General features: G+C 32.9%; 1 protein-coding gene across 1 annotated transcript in view; it reads left to right on the top strand.

The window, feature by feature from the left end:
* LAMA2 (laminin subunit alpha 2) overlaps window positions 1-27734 on the top strand; it is a 784999-nt gene that overhangs the window by 302937 nt on the left and 454328 nt on the right. Inside the window, exons 5-7 of the mRNA XM_074309868.1 lie at window positions 21016-21195; window positions 25038-25127; window positions 26384-26501. Of these exons, the coding sequence (XP_074165969.1) occupies window positions 21016-21195; window positions 25038-25127; window positions 26384-26501 (388 nt within the window). The remainder of the gene's footprint in view (window positions 1-21015; window positions 21196-25037; window positions 25128-26383; window positions 26502-27734) is intronic.

Genomic DNA, 27734 nt, shown 5'->3' with positions numbered 1-27734 from the left:
CCCACGTTCTAACAACATTCTTGGTGCTGTCTGCTTTTCTCTGAGGGTACAGCCTAGCAGACTTCCTGTGGTCTCCCATTAGTCTGAGTCCAGCAAAAGAACAGAACACAGTGTACTTAGGAAGACTATTGGAAACCTCATCTTTTTGTGTGGGAGGAGTGATTCTGTTTGTGCTTTCTGTTGCTTTGAGGGAACAGTAATCTGATGGTTTCTGCACAGATGTGCATAACACACATGGTACAAAACATCCCGTGATTCAAATAATTAAATTATCATCAATGTCCTTGTAGAATAAAAGCTAAAATTTAAATGTAGGCCAGTGTCCACATATGCTGTTTAGTTTAATTCTATGTTGCATGTAAGATGAGAATATTTACAAGCTGGAAAATCTCATTTCTTGCACATTTTCCCCATACACATCTTCACTGCTATTTGAAATCTATTGAGTGACTTGTTTCCATCTGCACAAAATTATATTTAAATGGTAGTTGGACAGGAGGTTGTCTCTGGATTGGAAATGATAAATTTTAGGCCATGTTTCCAACCAATCACTATTGCCCTCAAAGAAACTTCTGTCTCTTTATCTCTATGCCTTTTTTCTTAAAACCCCATCTTTCCTTACTGCAAACATCTTCTTGAAATGAAATTATGTCAGAACATCTTATTTTCTTCAGGCACAATGAAAGTAATGGCCATCAACAGAATTCTGGCTTCAGACTATTTGGACACTATAAGCAAGTAGAGAAAAATCTTATCATCCTTTAACATTTCAAAATGGAGCTAGAGAGGGATTGGGCTATGAAGATTTTATTTAATCACTATAGTTGAAGGAAAAGAAAGAGAGGTTATGAGGAAAACAAGAAAATAATGTATATTCTAACCACCCTCAAAATATTCTGCCTTTGCTAATATATAACTCTGTAGCATTTTAAAAACTCCCTCTATGTGCAGAAATCACAATTTTCTACTTTCTATCTTTTCATCTTTTCACTGACTGTCCCCTATTTCTAAGATGTTCTCTTCTCACTTTCACTTCATTTTCTTGTCTCAAATAAAATCCTTTGTGTAGGCTCTTCAGCTACTAATATCTCTTACTTTGAAATTACCTTCCATCTATTCTGGATATTTCTTGAGTGTACCTATTTAAATGCATGATCTATCTCCTTCAAAATGTAAGTTCCTTGAGGGCAAGGGCTTGATGTTATTTTTGTTTTTGAGATTTTACTATTGTGATTATAGTTGTTGTTGCTCTTTTTTATCTTTAGAACTTAGCATGGTATCTGACACATAGTAAGCACATAATAAATTATTTTTGATTGAGTGGTCAATTAGTGGGAATATTATCTAGTTATTCATCAGCAAAGGTCTCTATGGATGGAGATTCTAAAAGTATTTCAGAAGGTAATGGTGCAGTCTGCTTAGCAAATAGATACTCATAAGGTGATATGTTAAAGCATACAAATGCACATATACTAATAGTAAAAGCTTAACTTTGGGTCCCTAGACAAAAACACAAATTTTAAAGATGCCTTTATGTTTTGTGAACTAAAAATACAAGCATCTCCTATGGTGAAGAATATCTTCACTTTGTGCTTTTCCTTGCAAAGAAGAGGTCAGAAAGGGCAATGAAAACATTTAGGATATAGATTACTTCACTTTTATATATAAAATCTTAACATCAACAGATACTATTTCTATGTTAAGATTGAAAGAAAACATACAGTCTAAGAAGACAAAATTAAAGAAGGGAAAAAAAAGAATGCGATGCAGTTGAGAAAAGATTTTAAAAGGAGACAAAATTAAGATAAAAAGAAAAATGATAAAATGTGTTTGTGGTTTTATCAGATTGAGAAGTAGTTAGGGAGAAGGCCATGGAAAATGGATAGGTGAGTGTCAGAGGACAGGAATAATATGTTACAAATAATAGAGAAAATGCCCTGCAGGACTAGAATAAAAAAAAAAAAGCTCATGTTGTGAGAAAACAGCCTTAAGTAATTATGATTTGGTTATTTAGGTTTAGCTTGCTGTTACATGGTACTTTAAGATCTGCAAAGCACATTACAAATATTATTTTATCTTCACAACAATCTTATGAGGTTGGTACTATTATTTTTTTCATTTTAAGATGCAGAATAATTAAGTGACTTGCACAGGGGTACAGAGGGGTAACAAGTGTGTGAGTCCTGATTTGAACCTGGGACTAAAGTTTATCTGACTTCTGGTCTAGTACTCTATCCTTTGTTACCCAGATGCCCCTAACTAAAGCAAAATAAATCAGAGGCACTTGAAGGACTAGGTTTGAATCTTTCAAAACTCTAATCCAGTTAAGCTAGCTAATTTGCTCCCTGAAATACCATGTTTCATCTAAATGGGAGAGCCTTCAAAATTGTCTAAATTTAACTACACATTTTCTCATCTATGTCTTATTAAAATCTGCTACTAAATTCTTTTTTTAAGGAGGCCCATGTGATTCCATTTAGAATTTTCAAATGTGTGTGTGTGTGTGTGTGTGTGTGTGTGTATGTGTGTGTGTGTGTGTATGTTTATTTACTGTTTCCTCTGAAGAATGTGTCTAGGTTTTGTTCCAACTCCAGTGACACAGGATCTGGCTCTCAGAAAAGACCTCTTGCTCCAATTTTTCTATTTTAATTTTATCCAAGTCTTTCCATACAGGGGAATTAAAACAATCTAGGAACATGTTACTTAAGCTTTTCTTCACATTCTTAATAAATACCTTTTCAATATCTTCATGGTTCCATTCCATGTGTTGGGGTCATTGTTGCTCCCATGTTCCCATCTTCTCATGCATGACTTCAAATACCACTTTCTGTCCATTTTAGAAGGTTATTTAGACCCTTTTCATAGATTAAAAAAATTGCTATTGTTCTATATATCTCCCTGAATCTGAGGATTCTTTAGTGTTTTCAAAACAATTAAATTTCCATGTCAAACTATCTTTCAAAGATCATAATTTAGTACAAGTTTAGTCTTTTTGTGCCACATGGTTTAGATTAGATGACCTCTAATTCCATGATCCTTTCATTCCATCTCTTAAGGAAACAATCTCTTAAGGAATCTGAAGTATTCCCCACACCAAAAAAAATCTTAATGTAAAAAAAAAAAAAAAAACTCACCTAAAAGAAGGTCTTTAAGCTGAATCTGGATGATCACTAATTTTGTGTGTTATGATGATGATGCCATGGATTATATCAAAGATTCTTCACCTGGAGTCTATTGATTTTCAAAGAATCCATGGATAGATTTCAGGGAGTCCATAAACTTGGTTTGAAAAAAAAATTAGTCTCTTTACTTTCACCAACTTCTAGTTGAAATCTAGCATTTACTTCCATTATTGAAAACAAAACAAAAACAAAAACAAAAACACATTATTTTGAGGAATTTATAGCCTTCATCACAATACTAGAAATATCTATGAGATTAAAAAAAAAGTTAAGAAACTCCAGACCATAAAAATACTATGATTATGTGATTCTATGTTAGCAAAGTAATTAATGATGTTGTAATTTATCTGCATAATCTTTGTTCTAATTCCCACCTTGACAAGCACTTCTGACTTTAACCCATGATCTGGATTAATTCTTCTAGATTTAAATTGATTTTGAATGATCCATGGCAAAGGAACTTTAGAAGCCCATGGTATTCTGAGGTACCTTAGAAGTCCTTATGTGGGTCAGAAACCCTGTCTCTGAGTGACTGAGGCTAGCCTACATGTCATGGAGTGAAACATCTCATAATAGTTTGGTAAATAAAGGAAATGGTGCACACATAGTGTGTTCTTATTTCAGCAAACGTATGGCAAATTCCCATCTTTTCCTTATAAATAAAATAGAAAATATGAACCAGGTGATAATATAACAAGAAAGAATTGGTGACTAAATAGCCTTAGTTTAAAAATTGCTGATTAGGTGCTTGGTGTCAAGAAGCAAAATTTTGTTGTGGACAGTTATAGAGCTTTGACCTTGGTCTTATTCTATTTAACATGTTTAATGAATGACTTGGATGAAGAAATAGAAAATACTTTACAATTTTGCATGAGACAAATTCAGAAGAAGTAGCTAATGTACTAGATAATAGGACCAAGATTTAAAAGGGTCCTGACAAGTTAGAACTATGAGCTAATGCTATTAAAATGAAATATAATAGGGATAAAGGCATCCACTAGTTTTATGGATGATTTTTTTGTACTGAATCCAGGGAGAAGGGGACAGAATATCAACAGAGAATTTTGGTATATGTTTCTTGTGAATTGAGGAGATTGAGATCTCAGAATCCTACAAGTATCCTTAGTCAAATCCCAATATCCCCATAAACGACCATCTATGCTAGAAAACCATTGGATTAAAAACATGTATGCCCTAAATTAGTCAAAAAAATTTCTTGAGTTGTTCCATCAATTTTATGTAACAGAGGTTGATTTTGTATAGTAGTCCTGATCTAGAATTGAAGAGAAAAAGGAAAATGGGATGCATCATATCTGTGAAATTGCAATTCAATGATCTTATGAAGGTAAATTAAACAGGGGCCTATAATATACTCCTTATGATATTATACAGCTATGAATCATAGAACGCTAAAATTTGAGAAAAATCTAAATTATACATGGCTCAAAGGGCAATGGTGGGGGAGTAGGTACAAGTAAGCTAAAGCTGGAAGGATGCCTGGAATGTGAGTTTCCTGGTCATGAGAGTAAAGTTACATATTAAGAGAAGGCATGAATATGGTATGATCTGTTTGAGCAAAGAAAGTATCTATGTTGATGGACATCATCACTCTACTGCAATACTGAAGGGCACATAAGCATAAAGTACTATGTTTAGATTTTAAAAAATCAGTGGCAAAAGTAAGAGAGTGGGTCCTGTGGAAAAGACCTGATGATCTTGGTTGACTTTTATTTTTGTGTACCTTGTACCTAACACAATGCTCCCTGCCCTCAGTCCTCTTTTATGCTACTGTTATTGATTGATTTTACAATTGGAAGAGTTCTCAGAGAACCATTTCCTCTACTCAATAGCAGGCTTAGAACTTAAAAGCCTTAGTTCTCTAGGACAATGAGAAGTTAAGTGACTTATTCAATGTCATATAACTAGTGCATTAGAAGTAGGACCTGAGCCTGGATGTTCTTGATTATGAGGCTAAAACTTTCTCCATTATTTCACATGACCTGGCATATAGTAGGCAATAAGTTGAATTATTGAGATGAACTGACCACAATTATAATGTCACACATCTGATCTGAATCTGCAAATAGCTAATTAAAATTTTATCTGCATTATTAGAAATTAATCAAGTCATCAATAAATATAGTGTGGCACATAAAAAGCACTTAATAAATGTTTGTTGATTGTCTTATTCAGAGGTTAGATGATAACCTATTACAGATGTAATTCCTGTATTGGGAGGATGTCAAATTAGATGGTCTCTAATATTCAGTACATCTCTAATACTATTTAGTGTTTGAGTGTATGAACTATTTCATTTTTTGTACTTGTATGTTCAGTGTCTAGCCCAGTACTCAGAAGATCATAGTTGTGTAAAGAAGTCTTTGTAAATTGCTTTTTTGATTGATTCTATGTTCCAGAATACCTGTCTTACTCAAAAAAGAAATGTTCAGTTTAAGACTTTAACTGAAGTAATATTTTCTAGGACTTTCCTAACACTTACTGCTTGCTCAGTTTCCATCTCCTCATGCTGATGATCCCTGGCTATGATCTTCTAAGAACCTCCAAGTGTGGAACACAGTGGACATTCACAAAAGCTGGAAAAACAAAATCCATGTTGATGGAATTATAAAAGGGCATGCAAAGAGAGATTTTTCAAAGCCTATTTGGAACCTGTTTTTTTCCCTTGAGTCACGAAATGTTACATCATCTTAGTGGAAGAAAGACATAAGTGAGAAATGCAAAAATACTGTTTCTTATCTTCTAGAAACATTTTGCTGTTATTTAAGAAATTCTATTCTCCTGAAATGGATAGCAAGAAATTGGGCATATAAATGTCAAATATTTTCTTAAAGTTAAAAAAAAAAAAAAAAAGCTTTTGCTCCCAATGACCACAGCAAATTTTAAGCATTGTGGCTAGTGATATATAAATCCATAACCAGTCAGAATAATAATGTACTCTATATTTTTAGTTTAGATGCATTACTAAATACCCATAAGAACAAAAATTTCAAATAAAACTGTCCTTCTTGCTTAGAAAAAGATACTTAGAAGTAGATGTTCTGGGGAGCTATTATTACAGGTTTTGATAGACATGTAGGCCCTCAACAGTTTTGTTAAAAAAAAAAAGGAAGCCTTAGATATTTTGGGGGTTTTGGGACAGCTAGGTCTCTTTTTAGCAGCAGAATTTATACTTCCACTTAGCTAATTTTTTTTCTAGGAAACCTTGCATCTAATAGTGACTTTGGGAGTGAAAAGGGTCATTCTCTGAGACTCCCTATTGGCACAAAGAGATTCAGCATTTGCAGACACATTCTGAAATGATATGGAAAAGCATAGTGCTTTAAATTAGATTGCAAATGCCTGATACCACTAGGGCCTCTCTCTGGTTAGCCTTTGGGGACATTGATAGGCATGGAAATTGCATAAAACTTTGTGGTCTAATATTTTCACTACTTCCACCAGGAGCAAAGAACAATGAAAAAAAAAAACTTAGGATGACAAATATGCTTCGGAGAGAACTGAGTTTCTTATTATACTGCGATTTATTAATAACTATTGCTTTGACAGTGAAGAATCTGTTTAAATATCTTATAAAAGGCAATGCCTTTGACATAAATGATTTTTTATCCCCAAAATGACAAATGCAAGAATTTCAATCTTGTTGAAGAGATAGGCAAGCAATTTAAGTTTCAGGGGCAATTGGAAGCAGGAGGACTGCAAAAGCAGGCACCATTATGCTGGAGAGTAGAAGTTCTATTAAGACTAAGCTGTGGGGTATAGTTGTCAGTATTACAATAGTATTTGCTAAACAGTTCATTAAGCTGACATTTCCCTGTATTCTTTGGTAGGAGAAGGAAGGGTTTGACATGCACAGCCCTTGACATTTTCCTGGAGGATTAAAGCATTGCATTTCAAGCAGCTCAGTACTCATTAGCCACATGTGGAATTGGGAGCTGCTGCGAGGCTTAGTAAACTTCTAATTTACTCAAATAGTTAGATGTTTATTAAAGACTTTCCAAACTCTGTTCTAATTTACTACATTCTGTCTCGAAAAAAGATTTCCAACTCTATTTGGGAAGAACATTTTGTCATATAAGAGTAGAAATCCATGCCCACATATACCCTCATTTAGGGAAATTGAAAATAGCTGCTGATGTCTAAAATTATGAAGTGAAGCACCATGCTCATTTGAATTCTGAGAAATAACCCTATCATTCTTTTATACAGATATTTGAATTATCCCCAATATAATTAGATTAATTAATAAGGATTTTGGAAATAATTACTTTTTTGAGGAAATGGCATTATCTTAATCATTACATCAGGAGTGGTTAATATACAAGAATATATAATCATAAATTTATAGTTTAAACATTGAAAAAAATCCTTAGAAAGCTATGTGCACTATGACTCGTACAAAAGAAGGTAAGCTCCTTGAAAACAGAGATTGTTCCCCAGAATTTAGTCCAGGTGCTTAATAAATCTTTGTTGATTGATTTGTATGTATTCCCCCACTCTCATATTGGGCAGGAATTATACTTCAGTTCAATCCACCTTACATCTGGTACTCTACCAGGTTTAAACAGAACAAGATGTTTTCTGATCTCCACACTCCCCAACCCTATTCTTTGCTTTGTCCTTTTTTGTGTTGTCTTCCCATTTAGATTGCAAGCTGCTGAAAGGCAGGAACTGTTTTTTTTATTAATTATATCCCATTACTTAGCACAGTGCCTAGCATATCATAAGTGCTTAATAATTTTTATTGCATTTTTAGTATATAGTAAGTTGTGCTATATAGTATACTATATAGAGTAAAGAGCATATATAATTAGTATATTTTAAATTCATGTTCATGCATTCGCTAGCTTTGATTATGATATTTCTCATTGGCTTATAATTATTATGAGGTCATTAAGGCATCTTTGTTTTCTAAAATATTTTAAAATTACATTCATTTGAGAAACAGGTGGCATAGTAGATATAGCAGTAGGCCTTAAGTCAGGCCTTAAACACTTAATAGTTTGATGATCCTGGACAAGTCATTTAGCATCTTCCTTAGTTTCCTCAATTGTAAAATGGGGACAATATTATATACCTCCCAGGATTATTTTGAGGATCAAATGACATAATACTTGTAAAGTCCTTATTCCCTTCTTTTCCTTCCTTCCACTGAAAAGATATGAAAAAATTTAAAATATCAGAAATATCTTGCTAACAAACCAGTGTTTTTTCAATCTCTGCTCAGTTATAGATAAGAAAAAACATCATACAAACCCTGTTCCCCATTCCCTCCCACCTGATTCCTTATTCTCAACTTTCCCATATCAAAGTTCCAACCAAACATTACCTACCCCTTTCATACAATTCCATTAATTTTTTATCAACCTTCCATTCTTCTAAATCTTTTCCTTTCCCTTATCCAACATTTTTTAACTATTAATGAAACCTAGATGTCTCCTTATAACAATTTACCAGGTCACTCTTTCCAGTTCTGCTTGTATCTTCCTCTCTTCTTACTTGGTTGAGGCAGGAAGGTTGGAAAAATTTTTGTTCCATATTGCCACTGCTAGGTTCTCTCTATACCTCCATCATTCAGTAACTTTTCCTCCTTTGAGGTTCATGTCAATCATATATACCACCTAAAGAAAATCTTGGTAGCCTTTTTCTACAGATCTACAGGTCACTATTTTCTTCTTCAGTGAGTTCAGTACCTAATTCACAGTTTTTTTTTCTCTCCTCCTCAACTTCTGTCTTCAATATTTGGGGATTTGAAGATATATATTGATTCTCTTTCCAATTTCCTAATCACTCAGTTTCTCAACCTACTCACTTCCCATCTTACCTCAGCCACAAACAAAATCCTAATTATATTCTTGCAAACACTAACAAATTTAACATGTGCTGTTAAGAATTTCGAAATCCCTTTATATGACCCTGATTTATTGACTTTCTTTCTTCCTTTCCTTTCACTCACCAAACCTACTCTTCACCTATATTTAATGACTTCCAGTCCCTTCACTTATTAGTTCTCTCCTAGTCTGTAAGCTCTGTAATGCCCATTCTCTTTTCTTTTCCCCATCTTGACCCCTTGATGAGCCAATTTAACTCTGTATTGTTCTTCTCGTGTGAATCCCTATTGCCATTTTCATACTGCCAATTGTGCTCTGGCGAGCCTCAGTCTTGGAGAGCTCCTTCCATCTGGCACCCTTGTTTCTATTCCACTTTCTGCACAGACTCTTCAAAACCTTTACATCTGTCTTCAAACCTCCTATGACTTCCCATTTCCCCATCATCTCAACAGAGGATCTTGCATTATATATTACAGAAAAATTGAGGTCATTCAGAGTGATGTTTTTTTGGCCTTATATCACTTATATGCCCCTTTCCCACTATGTCTTCCTTCACTCCTAGGCTATTTTAATAGCCTTCTGGTGAGTCTGCTGCCTCATCTCTCTTTACTTCAATTAAGTCTGCATTCAGCTGCCAAAGTGATTTTTACTAAAGTGCAGTTTAGATCATGGGACTCCCACTACTATTCAATCATCTCCTATGGGTATCACCTCCTGAATCAAATATAAAATACATTATCATTCATAGCATTTTATAACATAACTTCCTTCTACCTTTCTAGTGTTCTTACACTTATTCCCTGACACATATTCTTCAATAGAGTGATAATGATCTCCTTGCTGTTCTATGAACTAGAAACTCCATCAGCTGGAGCATTTTCTCTGCCTTTTTCGCATGCCTTCCTCCTCATCTCTACATGTTGGTTTCCCTAAACTTAAATCACGACTAAAAACACATGTTCTACAAGAAGTCTTTTCCTGCCACTCTTAATTCTAGTGCAGTTCCTTTCTCCTATTTATCTTGTATATAGCTTGTTTATTCATATTGGTTTTCTTTTTTGCTCCCCCATTAGTCTGTGAGCTCTTTGGGGGCAGGATCTGTCTTTTGTTTCTTTTTGTTGTATTCCCAAGGCTTAGCACTTACACTTGGCACCTGACACATACTAGGCATTTAATAAATGTTTATTGATTGTATAGTAAATGCAATGGAGGTTTAGGGAAAGTGTTTCCTCCAAATCTTCAGGCTTCTTTATACATGTTAATTCTCCTTCCTCTTATCAGTTAATATTTATTGAATCTCCAAAGGATATAGAATACTTCACTAACAACCTTTGGGATTTATTATTTATTCATTGTTTTCCTTTAAAATAGCTATATCACAAATTTGTTAATTGGGAAGGCAAATTACTAGGAAATTATAGACTCAACATATTAGCTAACCAAAGAATGTTTGCTGCTTTGCTTCCCTATGGCCATGGCTTTTTCAATTAAGTTGAGTCATCTATCAAATCAAATGTAGCTTCTTGTGTCAGTAAATATAAAATCATGTTGCCTTTGTTATTCCCTCTACATAGCATGCCTCCTTATCTCTACCCGTAGAAACCTTATTATCCTTCAATTCGTTCTAATGTGACCTCTTTCATTAATCCTTACAGGATTTTTTTGACAACCACAACTTCTTGTGAATTCTTTAATTAATGAATCTTTCTTAATTGTTTATTTTATAATATTATCATTTGAATTATTGTTGGATTGAAAATAGATTCTGAAAAACTGCATTTTATATATATTTATTCTTCTATGTAAGTACAGTGCTTACACATAATAGATATGCACCAAATGTTGTTGAATTTAATTCTATTGAAGATATATTTTTTAGCCAAAACCACTTGCCTTTTAACCTTACTCTGCTCAAAGAATGTAGGGTGATGTTCAGGAAAGCTAACACCATTTATGATTAAGTATTGAATTCAACTTGCTAGAATTAGCTTTAGTCTAGCTGGTTATATTTTAGGACAAAATGGACCATAGTTAAAAAGAAAAGTAGATGAAATTTTATTTAATTAATGTAATTTAATTTCATATTGATTTGTGACTTTATTTTGTCCATATGATGACCCACAATCCCTCCTCCCTGTTCAACTTTTTCACTAAATTGATTTGTTTTTAAAAATTAAATTGGATTTGGAAGAATTTTATAGAAAATCCTATTGAAAGCCATTAAAAAACATAAAACTTTCTAAATGAAAGTATCATTTTAATAATTTATCTGGATGTTTGTCTATATAATGCCAGGCATAGATTCCTTGATTTCTTGGACTTTTAATTGACTTTATTTTCTATTTCCAATATTAATGTTTGCCACTCTGCCTAAGTACGGTCTAAATAATATTCCTAAGGATGTGATTATCTGCTTTATTACTCAGCAATATGATAAATTCCATTGTCTCTTATAGAAATACACTGACTTTTCATCAAACTTTGCTTTGGTGTTTTCATGATTTGGAGCTAGGACTACTTCCTTTAAAGAGTTCTGCAATACTTCCATGATAGCAAACCATTCAATAATGTTTTTAGCAAATAATTCCTCTTCTTTTTTAATTCATATAGAATTCATTTTGCTCCACAGCAAAATATAAAAACTTGATTATCTTCTACAGTATTCACATAACTCTGATTTCTTGCCATAAAGACCAGTTTTATATGACTGATTATCCATGTGTGTTTCAAATTTTCACAAATATGTTTCTTCCTAAGTTGTGCATTAAAGCCTATTATTTTGGAAATTAGGCAGACAATTAGAAACGAAATTCTGTCTTAAACATTTTCTAAGCTTTGTGTGATAGAAACAAATTGAGATAATTTTTCCTTAAAACGTATATGAGACCATCTTCAGTATTGGTTGACTCAGGGGACATATGGCTCAGGCTTTTAACTTTACTACCAGGTCACCTGAGTATAAAACAATAACAGAATTCCAAGGTTCTTCTAATACTTAGCTGATCACAGTAGGCAAATAAAATAAAAGGTCTTCACTTAATTGAATCAACTTTGTCTTTAATGTTAATGCTTCTGTTCTTACTATTACTAAATAAATCTTTTATTAATTGTTGAATTACCTATGAGTGTTTTATTTTATTGTGATATCGCTCTAAAACAATTAGATCTGAGTCAGGGCCAGCCCAGAACACTTTTTAAATAGGATAACATAATTTCTTAATTCTATTCCTTTCTGTGCATGAGAGTAGAATAGCATGAATTTGCTAGGATCATTAGTCTAGAGAATATTTAAAAAGCTTTTGTAATCTGTCCTTTTAAATCTGGGGTTCTTAATAAAATATTTATGCTCTAAAATGTCAATGTAAAATATATGGTTTGAGAATTTCAGAAATCAGGTAAAGCTTGATGAAATCAACCCATTTTCTTATCAGGAAACTAATAGATTCAATAGTTAAAAAAACAAAAAACAAAAACAAAATTCCCATATAACCAAATCTTAACTTCTCATCTCATGTTATAAATTATCCTCCATTTTACATGAGCTGTTAAGCAAATACGCAAAATATTTTCTATTTTCCAACAAATTTAACTAGTAGATATTATGCTACTACACCCACATTAACATTTCTCCAATCTCCTGTCGTGGCTATTTATATTCTAATAATGATTAATTAGTTCACTTGCCTTAAACAGCCAGGATGTTCAATTTCTTATTTAAAAACTGTTCAATAGAAAAAAAGATATACCTTCAATAACTTCTGTTGTTGAATAACTGTGCCTGATCAATTTACCTATTAATATCAGGGCTGTGTGGCCATTCTCACATCATCAGGGCATTATCTGTGTTTGCTTTTTTCTTTTTCTCCTTTGGATTCAGCCCAATGTCTGGCTCCTTTCCCTTAGTGCTTAACAAATGTTTGTTGATTGATTGCTTACCTTAGTTGACTAGTGTCAGTACATTTGTAAATGATGCCTACACCTTCCTAGTCTTTCTTCCAGGCTTGCATAGCACTAAGGTCTTTAGATAACCTGACAAAGGAAGATAAAAGTGCCCTAGACAGCACTGTGCCATCCAAAATCTGGTTATTTGTAGCATCAGCTATTTATAAGCTTTCTTATTCAAAGAAATATGGAGGCACAGAGGACTGCCTTCTGTGTCTACAAAGTCTCCTCCTAAGAAACATTTTAAAATTGAAGACAGCCTGATTTATTTAACTTGTCTACACCAAGAAATGTTGCATTGTGTGGGAGGGTACAATTTAAAGTCTTTTTTGTGCCTAACTTTTTTCCATGTCAGTGATTTGGGCATGAAAGGAATTGGTTTCATATGTTTCACTTTATTTGTATGCAGAGAATTTTTTAAAGCAGGGCAAAATTTGTTTTAATCTTTAAAAAATAGATAAACATAGACCAAATTGTGTGGTTGGAACACAGTTTCCTGTGACAGCATGAACACACACCCACCAATATGTTTGTAAGTGGGAGTAGAGAAGGAAGTTAGTGGGCCACCAGAGTTTTCCCAGGGCCTCACAGCAAGATAGTGATAGAATTAGGAATTGAAACTTTTCATCTTTCATGCAGACAGACACCCCCCAGGTGTCACCCCACAGGAAATCAGGAAGTCTACTAAATCACCCAATGGTATCAGAATCACACAGCTTTGTGCCAATGAAAATAACCTATCCAATATGGCAATTTATTTTAAAGGAAAGTGAGCACTTTAAAAAAAAAAGGAAAAGGGAAAAAAATTCTGCAAACAACATGGCCAAACAGCTGGGTGGTTTTATATCCCAGAAACAGCTTGGGACTAACTACACTCAGAAGATCGCTTGGCAGCCTAACTCCCTTCAAATACCAAAGCTGTGAGGAGGAAAAATGTTCTTTTGCTGAATCCTTTAAGTAGCTATCATATGGTTTATTAACTTAAATGAGAACATGTGCACCATTTAAAAAGAAAAGAGCCTGATTGTTTAAATGCAGAATTCACTGATTCCATGTACAGCACAAGTATATTTCATCATAGTAGCACACCAGACAAGTTAATGTCTCTCTTCAGAAAGTTCCAATTGGGGAATTAGAAACTTTTCTTTCTTCTTTTAACTGGTATTCTTTTGGTGATGTCAAAATACATCAAATTATGAATGAAGTGTTATCAGGGTTTCTAATTAATTATCAGGATCAATTGTTCTTTTAGACTAGCTACCTTGTTGAATTCCAAAATTAAATTTACTTTAGCTATAATACAAGGATCAACTTTATATTTAGACTGATCACTTTTTGGAGGGAAGAGTGTGAAGAAATGAGATCTGAGCTCTTAAAAGTGTAAAGAGCTCCTAGTGTGGAAACTATCCCTTAATGCAACTTTTAGTGTTAGTTAACTGATGGCCCTGTGAGATTGTTATATCAGTATATGTCAGAAGCAGGATTTGAAATCATGTTTTCTACACCATGCCAGCTAGGTGGTGTCAAACTTCTTAAAACTTTTTCAAGTTGTGATCCCTTTTTACCCAAAAAAAATTTTAAGTGGGGGCAGCTAAATGGCTCAGTGGATAGAACATCAGCCCTGAAGTCAGAACACAGAAGGATCTGTGTTCAAATCTAGCCCCAGACACTTAACATTTTTTGAGATGCATGACCCTGAACAAGTCACTTAACCCCACCTCAGGAAAAAAAAAATTACATGACTCTGGGTACATAGGTATATAAAATAGGTATACCAATCAAATATTTATTGATAATAAAACATACTTTCATGCCTCCCACATTCAGTTATGAGATCACATATGGGGTAACAACCTACAGTTTAAGAAGCTGGGGGAAAGAGTGCCAGACTTGAAGTTAGAAAGATCCAAGTTCAAAAATCCAGCCTCAGATGCTTTCTAGTTATGTGACTTTGGGCAAATCACTTAACCCACTTAATTCAGTCTCCTTATCTGTAAAAAGATACTGTACAAAGAAATGCAAACAATTCCAATACCTCTGCCAAGAAATCCCCATATGGGGTCATAAAGAGTCAAACATGACTGAAAAATGACTGAATGGCAATAAAAACTTCCATACTTCAAGGTCAGTGTCTATTTACTAGGAGAGGATACCTCAAGAATTGTTGTTGGTGATGGTTAAATAGGTTCCTTAAAAAAATCATGAGTGTTATGGGCTCTAGACTTCTCCCTCTGGAAAGAAAAAAGGATAATCACACTTTTCATATTCCTCACAGGGAATGTGTGAGTCTTTATTGAAAATAATTTTGACTATGGGTGCCATAAGTAGGTTAAAACAATGCACATGTAGGATATAGAAAAGACAAGGATACATATAGGGAAAAAAAGAAACTTAAAACAGAAAGGGCAGGGAAGAAAAATATGAAAGGAAGAAGGAAGAGACAAGGTGGGGGAAAGATTCATAGAGTTATGAGAAATGTACAGTAGTACATCTATTAGGAGATATTATCTACAGGGAATATTATATAATAAGAAAAATGCATGATCTGAAATTAAAGAAACATATTTTGAATCCAAGCTTTGGCATCCTAAGTTTCTACTGAAACACCCAGTGGCATTTATAAAGCAATTACATTATGTAAATAAAAATATACTGTTATGCCAATTTATTGTGGTGGTGATGTTGGCTTGTTTTTTCCTTTATCATATTTTTCCCTTTTGTTCTGATTTTTCTTGTACAGTATAATGAATGTGGAAATTCATTAGAAGAATTGCACATTTAATCTACATAGGATTTCTTGCTGACTTGGGGAGGAGGGAGAAGGAAGAGGAAGAAAAATAATAACACAAAGTTTTGCAAAGATGAAATTGAAAACTATCTTTTCATGTATTTGGAAAAAATAAAATGCCTTTAAAAAAGAAAGAAAAGAAAAAGAACTAATTTGTGAAAGAAATACAAGCCATTTAAGCTCTCTAAGCCTCACAATTCATAAAATTAGAGTGTCAATTTATGTGATTGTTTTAGATCCTTTCCAGCTCCAAATTCAAAGTTTCAAAGTCCTATTCTAAGTCTTGTTCATACATAATATAAATGTACTTTTTTATGAAGACCACAATTAGCTGTGCTAATGGTGTAAATATTTTTATGGTGTATTGGCAATGAGTAACTCTAAAAGGTAAATAATTTATATAATTAACTTATATAACTAAATTTTCCCTGCACTCATGGAAAACTTTTGTGTGTACTAATTTCCTTTTTTTTTTTTTCTGAGGCAATTGGGGTTAAGTGACTTGCCCAGGATTACACACCTAGGAAGTGTTAAGTGTCTGAGGCTAGATTTGAACTCAGGTCCTCCTGAACTTCAGAGCTGGTGCTCTATCCACTGTGCCACCTAGATGCCCTCTAATTTTCCTTTTTAAAGAATCAATTTTGTAATTTCAAAAAAACCAGAAAAGTATTTTTGTGAAAAAAAATTAGTTATGAAAGGATGTGACATGGTGTTGTTATTATGTCTCTCTTGTAAATGAACATTTTGATACCTAAAAGGAATAAAAAAATTATTTTATCATAACCTACTAATAAGTATATAAAATGAAACACATCTTAGATAAAATTCAGAGTTTGGAACAGGAACTGATCTATGCTATTAATATAAAGAGAATTTCTAGATAACAAGACCTGCTGATATGAGAGAAAGTTTGGGTGAGTGGGCCAAATCAGAGATTGAGCAGGGTCACATAAGTGAATGTTTTAGGACAGAGTGGGGGTTCATGCCCAAGGCCACCCTGTGTCTAATTTGGAAAGTCTGGGATTTTAGCAAGTAAAACAGTGTATAGCACAATGGCTATAGCTTCCTTTATATCAAGAAGAAATATGGTTGAAGTATTGACTGACATATACTGGTTATTTTTTTAAATATCTCATTCATCTCTCTAAGACTATAAAGTGAAGAGCTCCCATGCCAATGAAATTACGCCAGAATTTTTTTATTTCTGTATTTTTACATTGAGGTAAATTATAACATATATGCACACATATGTAGTATATTTTATGTATTTGCTTTGTATCACCATAAGTAAATGTGGCTTTAAGAAAAAAAAAATATATATATATAAATTTGTACTTAATTTTTTATAGTTTTTTATTTACCAGATATATGCAATATGCATGGGTAATTTTACAGCATTGACAATTGCCAAACCTTTTGTTCTAATTTTCCCCTCCTCCCCTCCACCAGATGTCAGGTTGACTAATACATGTTAAATATGTTAAAGAATAAATATATATAATTTATTCAGTTATTTTGCTGTACAAAAAGAATCGGACTTTGAAATAGTATACAATTAGCCTGTGAAGGAAATAAAATATGTAGGCAGACAAAAATAGAGTGATTGGGAACTCTATGTAGTTGTTCATAGTCATCTCCCAGAGTTCTTTCACTGGGTGTAGCTGGTTCAGTTCATTACTGCTCTATTGGAATTGATTTGGTTCATCTCATTGTTGATGAGGGTCATATCCATCAGAATTGATCATCATATAGTATTGTTGTTGAAGTATATAATGATCTCCTGGTCCTTCTCATTTAATTCAGCATCAGTTCATGTAAGTCTCTACAGGCCTTTCTGAAATCATCCTGTTGGTCATTTCTTACAGAACAGTAATATTCCATAATATCCCTGTACCACAATTTATTCAGCCATTCTCCAATTGATGAGCATCCACTTAGTTTCCAGTTTCTGGTCACTACAAAGAGGGCTGCAACAAACATTTTTGCACATACAGATCCCTTTCCCTTCTTTAAGATCTCTTTGAGATATAAGCCCAGGGTGTGCTTAATTTTTAATGAAGTTTCAATTAGCTGAAATATTTCACTTCTTATCATAAAGTATTTAGTGATAATTTTATGAGACATCAAAATTATTAGTTGATCTCAGAACTTTATTTTTCCTATGATTGAAATAGTTTATTGGTCATAAATACAAAAAATAATCTCTTGGAATTTTTTAATATAGTGTATTAGGAACAGAAAAATGTACATTATTGTCTCTCCTGTCAAAAATGTAAAATAACATCATGATATGCAAATGATGATGAAAATACCCATGTGTGACCAATATTCTCTTCCATGCTAATTACACATAATCTGTCCTTTGGCTACATTTCCTGCCTTCAGGATTTACTGCCCCTTGAAGTCTTGTCTCTTAACCTTATAATCATCATGGTTTGATTCAAAATTATCCACTCAGCTCTGATATCTTCATACTGGTAGAGTTTGTGTTGCTTTTCTTTCCTAAGCTTCAGCAGCAAGGTAAAATCAAGACTTCAAAACATGGTTAGCATAACCCTGTAACACTTCTTCCCAATTCATCCATGCTTGTCCTCCTAGGATAGTTATTTTCTACATGTTTCTAGAATAGTAAAGCAAAGCATGGACTGAGCTGTTAATTATTTAAAACTCTGCTTAAAATATTTACATACATTTATTTTCTTAAAGAGATTGATTTACCAATCAATAAGCATTTATTAAGTACCTATTATGTGTCAGTTATTGTATCTATCATATTTGGCAATGTAATGCAAAGATGAAATATCCCCTTCCATCTAGAAGCTTATATACTATTGAGTTATATACTATGTTATTAATTTAGGATTGAAGGAAAAACAATAGAATCAGATAAAGCTGCCTCTATGAGGTGGAATTGGATTTTAGTCATGAGACCCATGTGTGGAAAGGTACAGATATAGGAAGTAGAATGTCTTGTGGGAGGAACAGTCTATAGATGCTAAAAGGGTGTGATATCTAATAAATCTGGAGAGACAGGTTGAAGGCAAGTTAAAGAACTTAAAATATCAAAAAGAGGAATTTTTATTTGATCCTAAAGGTAATAAGAAGTCATTGATGTTTATTGATCAGGGAAGTACTATGGTTCCTGTGCTTTAGAAACAAGATTCTAGTAGCTAAAAAGGGAGAATGGTTTTGGGGGAAAGTGACTAGAGGCAGTAAAACCATTGGAAAAACAACCTAATTGAGAGAAGTTTGTCCAAAACTGGTCCATCCTTCCCTTATACCACCTAGAGGAGGACTCCTTGCCCTCCATTCTCATTTACAGAACATCCTCTCTCAATTACCCAGAAACCACTGCTTCCCCTTTAAAGTTCATTTGATTCTTCCTAAATCTTTGTTCTTGTCATTTGTGGACCTCTGGGGTAGTCTCTTTCCTCTTCAATAAATTCAGTATCCATTAAATTCACTACCTGGCTTTTGGTCTTCTTGACCCCAAGCACCAATCCCTTTAAACATCATGCTTTATAATCTCACCTTACTACATCCCTGTTGGCCACTGCTTCATCCCTTGGATACTAGAATCCATAATTATGAATACACCTGCCTTCCCTGACAATTTCAGGCTTATAGGCTTTATTTTATTCCCTCCTGTTTGCTCTCCAAATACACAAAGGGAAAGATTTCAGTAAAGCATCAGAGTAAGAGAATACATTCTTTGGAGGTCATTTGTTCAGAGGACTGTGTGGTGGCTCAGAGCATATCAAAAAGTCCTCCAAATTGATAGGGTGAAATTTTCCAAGGCAGCTGTTCTTTTTGACTTTAGGACCACTTTACACTCTTAAAACTTATTGAAGATCTCAAATAGTTTTGTTGAATATTGTAATTGTCAAAATTCACCACAGTAAAATTAAAACATGATTTTAAAAAATACTTATTCATTGAAAAATAATATGCCTACTATGTATTAACATTATATATTATTGAAAAACTATACTTTTCAAAACAAAAAATAGAAAAAAATATCATTATTTTACCTATGTTTACTAATGTTGTAAGGGTGAACTTAATTGAAGGCATCTAGATTCTCATATTTGCTTTAGTATGCAATTTGATATATTATTTTGCTTGAAGTTTATTAAAAACATAGCCTCACAAATATGTAATTAAAGGAAGAATAATATTTTAATAGGCAAATAATGTTTAATATTTTTGTGAAAATTATATTAAACTTCTGGAAGAGAAGACTCTGTCCAAAGATGAAATTCTAAGTAAAATTGACATTTTTTGGGAGGGGGGAGTGGGTGTGTTGGTTTGTAGAAAAAGCAAATGTAAAATAGTGTCTACCTCAGGTTAGAAAAGATTATAATCTCAGTGAATGAATGTTTTCTTATATTTTCAATCAATAGTATTGAGTATAATTCAGAATTTTATTTCTCATCCAGCTTTATTTTTTTATTTTACCTACTAGAATTTTATGAGTTTCTTTTTTTTTTTGCTATTTTTATTATAAACCTGTATATGGTATGTCAACTATATTATCAGTATGAAACAAACTACTTAACATTATTAATAAATCTGTGGATGTGTGTATATAGGAAGCTATGATTATAAACCTAGAGCTGTAAGGAATACCAGAGGCTATTTTGAATAACTTCCTTATCTTAAATATGTGCACATATATAATTCATATCTGTTATATTCATTAGAATGTAAACTCCTTGAAGTCAATGAATGCTTTGACTTTTTCTTTAAATTACCAAAACATAGTAAAGTGGTGGTCACACAACAAGAGATTAATAAATTTTTGTAGATAGATACACAAATAGATAGATATCTCAACTAAGAGAGATAGAAATATCCTAATGGATGTAGTAGATAATGTGGATATAGAATAAATATACATACAGTCCCATATAAAAGAAGAGTTTGGATTAATGACCTTTGATATTCTATCTCTAGAGATATCTATTTGTGTTTTTATATGTGTGTGTATATACAAACACACACATACAAATACATTATATACATATATGTATATGTGGAGAGAGAGAGACAGACAGACAAGCATTTATTAATGTATTTGCTTAAGTGTGTATGTAAGACCAAAAGTCTTGATGTTGATGTCATTTTTATAGCTTTAAATTGAACTGACTTTTAGGATATCTTATATAGTTATTTCTATACACCTCAGTCATCATTGGCATCCCTTTCCATATACAAACAAACTGACTAATTTTGTATTTTCTATACTATTTAGATCCACATATCTCTAATCAATGGAAGACCCAGTGCCGATGATCCTTCCCCAGAACTTCTAGAATTCACCTCTGCCCGCTATATCCGCCTGAGATTTCAGAGAATCCGAACACTCAATGCAGATTTGATGATGTTTGCTCACAAAGACCCCAGGGAAATCGACCCCATTGTTACAAGAAGGGTAAGTTATAGTGCATTTGTACTATACAGAAGACCTATGTCTTTTGTTCCTTATCAGCTTGGGCATGATGAATGACTTCTCCTTCCTTTCCTACATCTATTCTATGCCTTTCACCAGTATAAAAAGCTATTGCTGGGTGACATGTAGTCAATGGGATATAAACTCACTCACTTCATAAGTTGTTTTACTTTTCTTCCCAAGAAATATAAGATATTTATATTGGCTTCCCAACAATTCTTGAAGTCCAAGAAACCAATGTGCAGCCTCCTAAGGGTGAATATTTTTGGCATTAGGAAATAAATGAGCAGTAGACAGTGGATGTCAATTGTTACTATGTTTCATCCTCCTGCCACCCCCATGTTATTCCCTGATTCACTTAACCTTCCTTACATAATATGAACACAGCAGACATATTATTATGAAGAAGCTCAATTGCCGTTTTCAAATGTGAAGTTTCAGGTGAAAAGAAAATCACACAATGCACTACTGATCATATCTGCACTATTAACAGTTAAATGTATTTCAATAGTGCTAAAATACATTATATGGGAAAGATCATAGGGATTTTGGGAGGGAAAAACAATATTAAAGTAATTACTTGCTTCTTTAGCTTTGTAGGAGAGAAAAACCTTGTAAGATTCCTGGGACAAAAAGTTAGATGTAGAATGGTGTAGCCAAGGTCAGACTAGCAAAGAGAGAAACCTGGACAAATTCTTTCTCAAGACCAGAATGTAGAATGATTAGTAGTCACCAGGATTCTGTTTTTCACTGCCTTCATTTCCCCATGTTCTTTGCTCTTGTTTCATTGAATTGGATTGAATAGAAAAATGCTTTTCAAGTCCATAGGAGTTAGAATGGTCAGGTTCTAAAGGACTGTTGAATCTCTTCATTTCAAAGATGTTTTCCTATTTTTGTCTTTATAGTAGCAAAGCCCAATATAACATCTTATGTATAATAAAAACTTAATGCTGAATTCAATTGAATTAAATGTGCCAAGTGAGAAATAAAAAATTAAGTAGTTAGCCCAAGGTCAAAATATCCTTGGAAGAAAAAGCTAGAGTTCACATCTAAATCTATGTAAGTAACGCACCCTTCACTTTCCTAATCACTTTGAAATACATTTGGTTTATGATCTTCACTGATAATTACACACATTTTCAACTGTTAGAATATTGTAATTTGGAATCTTAACTGAATTCATGTGACTTTTTTAGCATGGTGGTGAATTTGTTTTACAGTGTCCTTTCAAATAGAAAGGAATCATTACTTCATGATGATACTATTGATTGTTTGTTTGAGAGCAATCATTTCTCATTCTAATTTGGGGATTTTTTTTTAAAAAGCAAACACTGAGGAAGACTGAATAATATTAAAAATAAAACTAAATATTTTCTGACAGTATATCTGTGAAGGAAAAAAAAATCAATGAAAATCAATTGCAGCTCTTACTCTCTATCCTCAATGGAGCCATGCATTATCTTTTTAGGACAGCATCAACAAAAGAAAAGAAAATACAGAAGCTTTAAAATATATTTTGTATAATGTCTCTCTTACTATTCTATATGTATACATATATTTGGAAACACACATATGTACTATATATCATGTGTGTGTATACACACATTTGTAGGTGTGTATAAGTATGTGTGATATAATGTAAATATAAATGCCCAATAAAGGGATACTGAGTTTCAATTCTTTATGTCTCAAAGATGAAACATTTTACAGACATCTCTGCCTCTATAAAATGGTTTGTCATCTCATAAAGTCTATCACAAATTTGAGACATAGGCTTTCTAAACTATATGTACCATGACCATACCAACTTAGTTAATGCTGGAACCTTGGAAAGTCACCAACTTTTATAGGTATGGAAACCTCCTGATATACCCCATAGTCCAAGTTTTCTGTGTGTGAGTATCTTGTTTTTTGTTTTTTTTTTTTAATAAATAATTGCTTTTTATTTTTCTAAATATATGCAAAGGCAGTTCTCAGCATTCATCCCTGCAAAACCCAATATTCCAAATTTTTCTCTCTTCCTCTCCACCACTCCATTCACCTATACATTAAGCAATCCAACAAAGGCTAACTGGGCAATTCTTCTAAACATATTTCTACACATATCATGTTACCCAAGAAAAATTAAGTCAAAAAGGAAAAAAAACATGAGGAAATAAAAACAAGCAAGAAAACAACAACCAAAAAAAAACCTGAAAATACTAAGTTGTGATCCACATTCAGTCCCCTTTGCTGTGTATAATGGTTCTCTTGGTTCTACTCACTTCAGTTAGCATCAATTCATGTAAGTCTTTCCAGACCCCTCTGAAATCATCCTGCTAATCATTTCTTATAGAAAAACAATATTACACTACATTCATATACCATAACTTTACATAACCATCAGTTTTCAGTTGCTTGCCACTACAAAAAGGGCTGCTACAAACATTTTTGCACATGCGGGTCCTGATAAGAATAGTTTTGGAAATGCTTTCAAGAGTGAAGAGGACCATAGATGTGTAAGCTATGATTCATTTCAAATCACTAAATAATTATTCCTTGTCTGTTATGTATGAGACAACATGTTTAGTTCAATGAATCTTTTATGTAATTATATTTTTGATTGCCAAAAATAATTTTTTGCTAATAAATTGGAGTTCTGGAAGACTGCAAGATAACTATGAACTCAGCCTGTAGTTAACTTCAGATAGAAGCATAATAGCACCAATAATTAAAGATAAGAAAAGAAAACAAGAAATCTTCCTTTTAATTTTTCCTCTAGCCTACTGAGAGAAACAAATCTTGTTGACTATGCTATTCAGAACAAAACTTAAGTTTATAACTAGTTTCCTTTCACTGTGATCAGAGAAAGAATTCACTGTTGGTGGTAGCTCACTTGGTGAATTCCCATCAAATAATTAAAAGTCTGCTTTTGACTTAGATTCACTAAGACTAAAAGAGATTAAAAAAAACAATCAAGAAAACCAGGGAAAAACAATTTTATTATAACATTATTATTATAAAAATAAATAGCAAATAGTGAAAGGGAGAAAAATGGATTAAAAAATAGGTAAGGTGTTACATATGTGGAATGTGGCATGCATTTTCAGATGAAATCATTGTATTATAAGGTTTGTTTAATTGTTTTATTTTGTTATGAGATATCTTAAAGTAGAAGTGATATGAATATTCCTGTTATTATAAAAGCAAATTATATCAATAATAATTTAAAATCCATCTCAAAAATAACATTATTAAATATAAATAAATATTTAAATGTAACAAATATTTTTAGGAATATTATACACAAACAAATATGCTAGGCACTTAGTCTGAAATAGTGGTTTCTTTCTTCAAAGAAAAAATTTTTTTTCAATATCATAAATACTTTGTCAGCATGTACTATCACAAAGATATGCTAGTTATCTAACATTAGTTTCTGAGTCCAAGATATAGCTAGCAAGTTATCTGATTTTGTTAATTTAATAATGATATCTTTCTACCTGGGTGCTCCATTTAGATTACTTTTCTTAACTAGTAAAATAGGGAGCTTACATTTAGACCATGGTCTTTAAATAATAACCACTTCAATTGCATCTACTGCTATATAGATTTAGTATTGTGTGATATTTACTTAAGTGAAGTATATGTAATTTTTCTTTAGGTTCTATTTTATGTCAAAGAACCATTTTTTCTATCATAAGGGTCCTTGGTCTGTCCTGGGAGGGGAGAATACATGTTTCTAGTTCAGTGAAATGAGCAAAAATTTTGAAGAAAAGTATTTACTTTTGTTTCTTCAAATTTGCAATCTTTTGTAACTAGATTTCTTGTTTTCCTTCATGCAGTATTACTATTCAGTCAAGGATATTTCTGTCGGAGGGATGTGCATCTGCTATGGTCATGCCAGGGCTTGTCCACTTGATCCATCAACAAATGTATGTATATTTATAGGACTATTTGGCAAAATGCAGTCCTGAAACTGTAAAATGTTGCATGAGAATGCTTTGCTGACAGCATGGTCTGTGAATTGATGTCAGGTCCTCACTTAGATGGTGTAACTGAAAGCAGTGCCAGGGTGAAATAATACTGGCAGTCAGAATGATGGACTTTGAAGTCTGCCACCACAGTATCAGCAAACAGATTATTTTTTTCCCCAAAAAGCTTCACACTAGTCCATTTGTTGTGAAAATTCTCTAGCTATGACAGCAAGCTACATGATTTAACTTCAGAGAATGCCTCCCATCAATCAGCCTGTCCACTTCTTTTACAATATTAATCAAGATTGTTCTTAAGCAAACAAATGAAAAAAGTTGGTAATGATGGTTATCTAGTAAATAAATAGCAGTCATGGAATGGAATGCTGAAAGTGCCGCATGGTGATGAAGGTGAGATGATCAATAACTAAGGGAAACTTCCTAGAGTCATGTTCCAACATATTGGTAATTTGAGGTAGAGAGTCCATTTGAATGTCAGCTTAATAATCCAGAAAAGAAAGTGGATATGATTTTCCTTTCCTGTCATATGCCATTCTACAAATCACTCTGTTTTCAAATATATAAGAAATGACTACTGACTATCCAGTGTTAGATGCACTGAATATTTTAATATTACCAGAACTGAGGATATGAAAAATTGTTTTGATAATGAAACTATGACATAGATAATGGATTTGGGATCCTTTTTTTGGATTAAAATGAGACAAAAGGATTCTCAAATAGCCAATCACCTCCTATAATGACAGTCTATATACAGTTATATTTTCTGAAAGACATTAGTGTACCAGTGACCAATGAGGATTTCCCAGACCCAGACTGTTGAACCCTGAACATGCCTGTAGTTATCTGGAGATTCATTCTGAGATTAATATTCAGAGTTCTAAGATCCCTCAGACAAATGGATAACTTCTTGAGGCTGCTAAATTTGTGATCCACTCATGAACTATGTAAAAAGTTCAACTTATACTGCCTCGGATTCCTATGTTTTTTCCCTTTTATTGCCAGACCATAAAATGTTCTTAATAACTCAAAACATCCCTATCTATGAAAAGTTCCAAACCTGTCCTGGAATGGAATAAAATTCTTCAACTCAGTGTTAGATTGGGTCTATTCCTTATTACCCTTGTTTCGCAATAGTTTATCTTGTCCCAAGCAAATAATAAACATTATATACTCTTCCCTTTCTTTTTGATTAGAAATCTCGTTGTGAATGTGAGCACAATACCTGTGGTGATAGCTGTGATCAGTGTTGTCCAGGATTTCATCAAAAACCTTGGAAAGCAGGGACTTTTCTTACCAAGACTGAATGTGAAGGTATGTAACTCTAGACTTTTCTGTATTTTAGTCATAGGCCAAGTTATTTTTCAGGAGATAAGATTATACACACACACACATACATACATACATACATATATATATATATGTATATATATATACACATATATATATACACATATACACACATACACATACATATATGTTTTCTGTTAGAGACAGTCTTTATAAATGTTTGTAATATTGAATTGAACTGAAAGAAGTCATGACATACTTTGTGGTTTTTGAAGACATAAAACTATTTCTATTTTCAGTTTGTCTAAAGTAAAATTTGATTTCCTCTGCTTTATTAATCTGAAATCTTAATTATATAATTCTTAGTTTTTTATTCAGGGCACAATTATTTTTTTGAAAAGTAATTAAAATGCACAGCATATTTTTGAAGCTAGTATCTCTTTCCCTCCTCCTGCCATGGTACCCACAGCCTTCTACCATGACTGGTGCCAGATAATCTTCCCTTAGATTTAAGCAAAATTAGGTTAGATTTATTTTCCATACACTAGTTAATGCTTGAAGGTCCCATAAAATCAAATGTTTGGTGATTGGAAAATCTGTAAATTTGGAGTAATTATTCCACAAACTACTTTTGCACCAATTATTGAATGGTTAAAGGACATAATAATTGTAGCTAATAGTTAACATTTCTATAGCACTTTCAGATTCATAAAATAATTTATATGCTATCTCATTTGATCCTCCCAACAATCCTGAGAAAATCAGCCTTTCTTTATACGTTAGTAGAAGACTTGTGACAATTGATGTAAAAGCAGTGTTACAACCTGACAAGATGATGCCTATATTTTACTAGATATACACAAAATTAAAGGACTGATAAGCAATATTAAAGATGATAGAAAAGATCATGAAAAACTAGAGAATTATGATTTCATTTGGTTCATTTCCAAGAATATTTTTTAATCAACAAGCATTTATGAATAGATACAGATTTCAAAATGAGATAATCCTTGCCCTCAAGAAGTTTGCAATCTATCATTAATTATTTTTATAGAAAGGCAGATATATTCTACAAGTCATATAATTCAACATAAATCATTTTATTTTTATAATAATAAAAAATAGCCTTTTTCCAACCAGTAAGCTAATATTAGGAACTTTTTCAAGAAGGCAAATGTCTAGATCATTACTGGCTTCAGTACCTATTTAGTCCCATATAGCCTGTTTTCCCATATAACCTGCATCTATTGCTAGATC

This window comes from Sminthopsis crassicaudata, chromosome 4, assembly GCF_048593235.1.
Source record: "Sminthopsis crassicaudata isolate SCR6 chromosome 4, ASM4859323v1, whole genome shotgun sequence".
Lineage (NCBI taxonomy): Eukaryota > Metazoa > Chordata > Mammalia > Dasyuromorphia > Dasyuridae > Sminthopsis > Sminthopsis crassicaudata.
The sequence above is the reverse complement of the archived record's forward strand: the minus strand, read 5'-3'. Positions and strand labels throughout refer to the sequence as shown.